Consider the following 6,884-nt stretch of genomic DNA (forward strand, 5'->3'; position numbering starts at 1 on the left):
CTCACGCGCTTGATCACTTCAGTATTTTGGAAAACTTTGGTGCGTGTTAAAAAAACCTGCACAGATATCTGAGTGAGTTCATCCTCACTGCTCAATGATCAAATAGATCAGAGAAGAGCAGAAATGTGATCAGTTCATGTTGATAATGCAAACTGCAGGACAGTTGCTGGGTGGCTGCCTCACTGGAGGCGTTTGGAGAGGAGAAGTGCTGAGAAATCGACTCAAAGCGTGAGAGAGTTTTTGGTTGAGGGTTGACGCTCTGTTCTGCTTCAATCTGTCTCCTTCTAGTTTCTCTTAACGCCCATTCTCCAGACACGCCTCAGTCTCCGGCCGTGCAGCCACTCAAAGCAACGATGGGCCGCGGCGGCAGCTATTAGTAGGTGTGGGCTGTCAGTCAAATCGACCCGCCCCAACGCTTCTCAGACGGGAAGCGCAGCGATCACAACTTCTCCAGCAGCTGTGGAGTGGGACCTCTGTGGCATCACGCAGTTTTACCGAGCAGCAAACGTCCAAAATGTAAGGGGAAAGCGACTTTGCACCACTTTCTGAAAGTAGGTGTGCAGTGGAAAACTTGAAGCAGTCTTAAAACGATGCGTAAAGTCGTTGTTACGCAGCAGGGACGCGCAATAATCTGTGCGTAAAAGTGAGTCGAAGAGGACAGAAGCAAAACTTCTGCGGTGGATGAAACGTTTTCTCGGGTGCGATGGATGCGTCAGTGAGTCTTTGGGACGTAAAAGGCTGACACTGTGGGGACAATCATTTCGAGCTTCCACGGTGGATCTCTGCTTTCCAAAGTTTGGGGACAGCGCCGGAGCGGAGCGCGCAGCGGGGCAGCAGATGCTGGACAGTGACTAAGCCTTACGGCTGGAAAGCGCATGAATTGAATTTGTCTGGACTGCAGACTTTATGTAAGAAGTAGGGCAAGCATAACACCGCCCAACTAGTTCTTTCCGTCACGCGTTGTCGCACAGCATCTTGCTGTTATGATAGACGTCGACTCTGAACGTTCAATTCTCCAGAAAGTTGCCACTGGCTGATGCCACTGCTCCTGCAGGAGTTGGTGGAAAGTTTTGTCTTCGACGTCCTTCTGTCTACCTCTGCTCGACATGGACGAGAGTGTAGAGTCTGCTGCGGCTGACAGCTGCTCGGACGGGGAGAGCATCAACCTCAGCGTGCTCAACTGGGAGCAAGTGCAGCGGCTGGACACCATCCTCACGGGCTCCATCCCCATCCACGGCCGGTGGAGCTTCCCCACTCTGGAGGTGAAGCCGCGGGACATCGTCAAGGTAGTCCGGAGCCGCATGGAGGAGAAGCGGATACATGTCCGGGAGGTGCGACTGAACGGCTCCGCAGCCAGCTACGTCCTGCACGAGGACAGCGGTCTGGGCTGGAAAGATCTGGACTTAATATTCTGCGCCGAGCTGAAAGGAGAGATGGAGTTTCAGACAGTGAAAGATATAGTTCTGGACTCTCTTCTCGACTTCTTGCCTGAGGGAGTGAATAAAGAAAAGATCACACCAATGACTTTAAAGGTAGTATATAGTTCTAATTTATAGATCATGTGATGTATATTTTGTGTCAGACTTTTCATTCATGCCACAGAACGTTAGTGTTCCTCTTCATTTTATATTCACACTTCATCCCGCATCGCACACTGCTGAAGTTTTGTTCATTTTCCAGTCAGTCGCAAACATTATCTGTTTGCAAATCCACATAAACTAAATGTGAATGAATCTTACAAAAACAAGACTGAGAACTGCCCCGAATACATCCAGCCAGCACAGAGATATAAGCCTTCAAATAGTAAAAAGGTCGGTTTCCAATTCAAAGAGGATTCTGTCTAATCCAATTGGAGACGGATCCACATTAATAAGTCGGCCCTCAGTTACCTGGATACCGACGACTACCCAGGCTACTAATGGCCCACCAACAGATGTGATCAGCACAACATCATGACTAACAGACCAAATCAAGAAATGTATCTGCTGCGAAAAGCATCAATGTCTGTGTTTTGAAACCTGCTCAAACTAAGACTGCTTTAAAACATGGTTTATCCAGAAGATCTCCACAGTGTGACCCAACCTGGGCACGTGAGTCTGATAACCAGCTGTAATGTAGTTTTCAGAAGAATATGAAAAAATGATGCACTGGTTGAAGAACTAGCACTACATTACAGCTGTGAAAGGAGGAAATGAGAGGAGGAGGAGGAGTTAGTCGACACAGACAAGGCGGTCGGCCTCTTCTGTGATGGAAAAAAAGGAAATCTGACACATATTCTTCTTAAAAATGTCAAAACATGGTTGTGGACCAGTGTGGCCTCTTATTTTCTCTGATTCTGCTGCAGTGGCCTTGAATAGCTCTCTGTATGTAGTGTATATCAGATTAAATCTGTTAGTGATGGTTTCATATGATTAATTATATGCCCGTGTGTTCTCTGGCTCATATGGATATAGAAGTTAAATCTGCTTATGCTGCATGTGTTAACTCACTCAATCTCTTCAACTCTTCAGTTTTCAGTCATTCAACTCAAACTTGTACAAACATGAGATGCATTAGATTAGACCAAATGTTAGAACCTAATGTTCCACTTCTGTATTTTTTAGGAGGCCTATGTGCAAAAGATGGTGAAGGTGTGCAATGACTCAGACCGCTGGAGTCTCATCTCCCTCTCCAACAACCGTGGCAAGAACGTGGAGCTCAAGTTCGTGGACTCTCTTCGACGGCAGTTTGAGTTCAGCGTGGACTCCTTCCAGATCCGCCTGGACTCACTCCTCCTCTTCTATGAGTGCTCAGAGCATCCCATGGCTGCCACTTTCCACCCCACAATTCTCGGCGAGAGCGTCTACGGCGACTTCCCCACCGCCCTCGATCACCTGCGCAAGCGGCTCATCTGCACTAGGAGCCCTGAGGAGATTCGAGGCGGGGGTCTGCTGAAGTACTGCCACCTGCTGGTGAGGGGCTTCCGTGCGGCCTCTGACAGCGAGATGAAACTGCTGCAGCGCTACATGTGCTCGCGCTTTTTCATAGACTTTCCTGACGTGAGCGAGCAGAGGAGGAAGCTGGAGTCATATCTGCAGAACCACTTTGTCGACCTGGAGGACAGAAAGTATGACTATCTGGCCACGCTGTACGACGTGGTGCAGGAGAGCACGGTGTGCCTGATGGGCCACGAGAGGCGTCAGACGCTCAGCCTCATCTCCTCGCTGGCACTGCGGGTCCTGGCCGAGCAGAACGCCATCCCCAACGCTGCCAACGTCACCTGCTTCTACCAGCCGGCTCCTTACGTCTCAGATGGCAACTTCAGCAACTATTATGTAGCGCAGGTTCAGCCTGTCTACCCCTGTCCACCCTCGCCTCCTCAGCATTACCTTTCCCCTCCACAACACCCCATGTACGCCACCTGGTTGCCCTGTAACTAAACTTGTGTGTATTCATGCATTTTGGCGTATTTGGCAGAACTCGTACCTCCTTGAAAGGGATGAATTCCGATCTTTTTATCTCTTCCTTGAGATTGGAAATTGAGGGAAATGAAAGAAGGAAACAATGGAGACAAAATTAAACAAAGAGGGCAGATAAAAGAAGAGAATAAAGGAAGGAGGGGAAATGAGGACAAGGAACCTGGAGCAAGGCAATGGGCCAGAGAGAGGTTTTTCCCTGGGGCGTAAGGTGCCAGGAAGAGCTGAGCACACGGGGAGAGATGCCAACAAGAGAGGTCAACCGATGGGTCAGTTTTAGGGTTCTCTCATCAGCTAAGATCGTTTTGGTAGACCAAACCACAGCTCGGCCCCAGACTGACCAACAGCCTGGATATGACGGTATTTCTCTTTCTCTCTTGTGACTCAAAGCTCACAGGAACTTATTTCAAATGATGAACATGTATATGATTCACAGTAAAAACCATAACAGACTCGTACAGCCACAGAGAGTAACGGAGGACACAAATGATGTGCTGAAAAAACTGATTCACGGTCAAACAGCTTCAATCCTGTGATCTTTTCCATGTGCATCGTGTGTGTGTGTGTGTGTGTGTGTGTGTGTGTGTGTGTGTGTGTGTGTGTGTGTGTGTGTGTGTGTGTGTGTGTACGGGACTTCTTTTCACAGACAATGCAAAATGAGGAAATGGATACTTGTTTACAAATCCAAAGATCTACTTTGATACTCAACTTTAGCTAAATTCTGAGAAAAAAAAGAAACAACAAAACAATGCATGCTTTATTTCTGTACAGGAATAATTTTAAGTGCCTAGATAAAGCCTAAAGCAGTGGTTCTCAAACTGGGGGGCAGGCCCTCCTGGAGGGGGGCGCAGAGCGACTGGAGGGAGGGTGGATGACCAGGGGGAAAATGTGGAGTGAAACAAAGCAGAATGAATATGATTTATGAAGGGAAAATAAAGTTTGTGATATCATGCTGACCCGTATTTCACTCAAATTCAACTTTTTTATTGGTTGTGAATGATTGCTAAAAATTGTGGGGTGGGTGGCGTGACCCTTTTTCAGCTACTGAAGGGGGGCATGCCAGAAAGAGTTTGAGAACCACTGGCCTAAAGGGAAGAGATATTTTTGTGATTCTTTATCGTAGAGAAGTGTTGTCTAATTGACATTTTCAAGGTGATAATGAATGTACTGTGGAACAGAGTTTACCTACAGTTTGCTGAGGAAGGTCTCTTACACTGAGGGAGGTTCTGGACAAATTGACTCTTTTGACAATGTTTAGTTGAAGACTCTGCTGTTATCTGCAGTCCTGCTGGACGAGCACACATCCTGATTACTAAAGGGGGAGTAACAACATAATCTCATCATCTGCACCGAGAGGGGGAGGATCGAAAATGCTTGTAAGAGTAAAATAGATGGTAATTTTTAGAGAAATCAACAGAGAAAGACAGAGATTTGGCAGCAAGAGCGCAAATGAGAGAGAGACTAAACTGCTTTTATCTGCAATGTTATTGGATTGCAAAATAACGTGAACCAGTGCACAGCTTCATCAACAAACAGCTGTTTGTCTCAAACAGAAGATAATCTAATCATCTGCAGGGGTTGAAATGCTGCAAAAGAAAATCTATTTGGATATGCAAACGTTTTGCCCGTGATGCTTTCAAAAATGCAGTCTCATCACATGCAGCCCCACATCAAAATGCATTTAAACAAACAAAACATTTTTTTAACCATGAGTTATTTACAGATGAAAATGATGGTGGGATATAAATCACCTGGTTGTACATGTGCATTCTTGCTCACATGCATGAAACCAAACAGGGGCCACGAATAAAAAACACTGCTCCATAGCGCTGCTAGTGGTCCAAAACTCTACAGGGTACCTTTCAGTTACAGATACATAGAAAGCAGATTTTGAAATGCATTTTCAAACAGGGACAACCATTTTTTTTTAATAAACTTGTATAAAAACAAGTTAATTTCATATCTTCTTAAAAATACAATATAAAAATTCTATCAAATTTCTAAAATGGTCATTTTGAAATTTTATTTTAAGCAGTTCAAAATCATTTTGGTGTGCACTGTAAAAAAATATGTTTCCACGTGTAAGAGCGAAATCGAAAACTTTGAAGAGACATCTGTAAATATCTCCTGACCACACGCTGCATGTTTGTCAGAGGGGTGGAGGATGGATTGTGTATGCAGGGGTGTAGCAGCAGAGCAGCTTTTGAATAGAGTGGAGTAAAGGCAAACTACTGGTAGAGTCCCAGATCCATCAGAGGAGAGTATTTTCAAGCTTGACAAGCTTCAAAAATGAAGTAAGCTCAAAATGTCCTGTGTATATTTCATCTTCGCTTTTTTTTTTTGTAAAAAGAGTCAAAGTTTGGGATGTGTGGAAAGTTTGGACAGCAGATTTTGACAGCTGTCAGCATTTTATCTCTCCTTAGTGTAGAAAAGCACCAAACAATGAGGAAATAAAACAGAAATAGCACAGATAAAGACAACCACATGGATATTTGAGCGGCAATAAGACGAGCTGGCAAGAGTTTTTAAGGGGTTTTTGTGGCGATCACGAAAATAACGTGTACATTTACAGCTTTACAGTGTAAGAGACTCAGCATTTTCTCTCAAACATGTCAGATCTCCTATTTTTCTATCGATCTCTATTTTTGTACAGTTTGTGTTTGGCTGATGTAGCAGGCAGATTCAAAGCTGTGTCGTTGAGTCTATTTTGTGGCGTGTGCTGAATTTGTGTTTTATTTTGGCTGATGAAGAGCGGTGCGGGTGGACACGGTGGCTACGCTGAGGCGCAGATTTAACTTGTGTTCATTGTATGTGAGCTCTGAGAAGTTTCATATGGGTTTCTGTTGCTCTAAAGAGATTGTTCCACTGTTCTACATGTGTTTCTAAACTGCCGTCCTGTTGGGACATGAAAATAATGATATGATAATTGTGTTCAAGTTGACCAACTTGAGAATTAAAAGCAGAAAAAAAGACCCTCAGATAAGAGTTGTTCAGTTTTTTTCATGACACTAGTTACCATAACGATCTGCATGACGTTTCTTAGATGTTTTACCTCACTGAACCTCAGTTGAGCCGAGGTAAACTGCTCTACTGTTCCAACAGAGGAGTCTTCGGGTCAATGTCTGGAGGTGCCCGCACAATCCCAGCAGGCACCACTGCTGCTGCCAGCAAGTGACAGCTGAATGTGACGGCTTTTCCCTCCAAGAGACGTCACAGCGAGCGTCATTAGCTGTGAGTGCATTTGCAGCAGCAGGTATATGTCATGAATACGCACACAGCTCACTACCAGCAGAGCCCGGATCTCCAGGGACACATGGGAACTGACTGAGTAGATTGGCTCCAGGTCTGCATCGCTCTAATGCCTGGAGGCCTCATCCAGATGTCACTTTCCCTGCTGACACTGAGAAAAAATACTTTGCTTCGTCTCTC

The 6,884-nt window shown here is 45.4% G+C and overlaps 1 protein-coding gene across 1 annotated transcript; it reads left to right on the forward strand.

Moving 5' to 3' along the window:
* The first annotated feature begins 464 nt into the window (after positions 1-464).
* Positions 465-6,433, forward strand: LOC121622342 (terminal nucleotidyltransferase 5A-like). Its single transcript, XM_041959299.1, has 2 exons — positions 465-1,532; positions 2,604-6,433. Exons 1-2 carry the CDS (start codon positions 1,107-1,109, stop codon positions 3,417-3,419), a joined length of 1,242 nt encoding a protein of 413 aa, XP_041815233.1. The 5' UTR covers positions 465-1,106; the 3' UTR covers positions 3,420-6,433.
* Positions 6,434-6,884: the final 451 nt, after the last annotated feature.

The sequence above is a fragment of the Chelmon rostratus genome, chromosome 18 (assembly GCF_017976325.1).
Source record: "Chelmon rostratus isolate fCheRos1 chromosome 18, fCheRos1.pri, whole genome shotgun sequence".
NCBI lineage: Eukaryota > Metazoa > Chordata > Actinopteri > Chaetodontiformes > Chaetodontidae > Chelmon > Chelmon rostratus.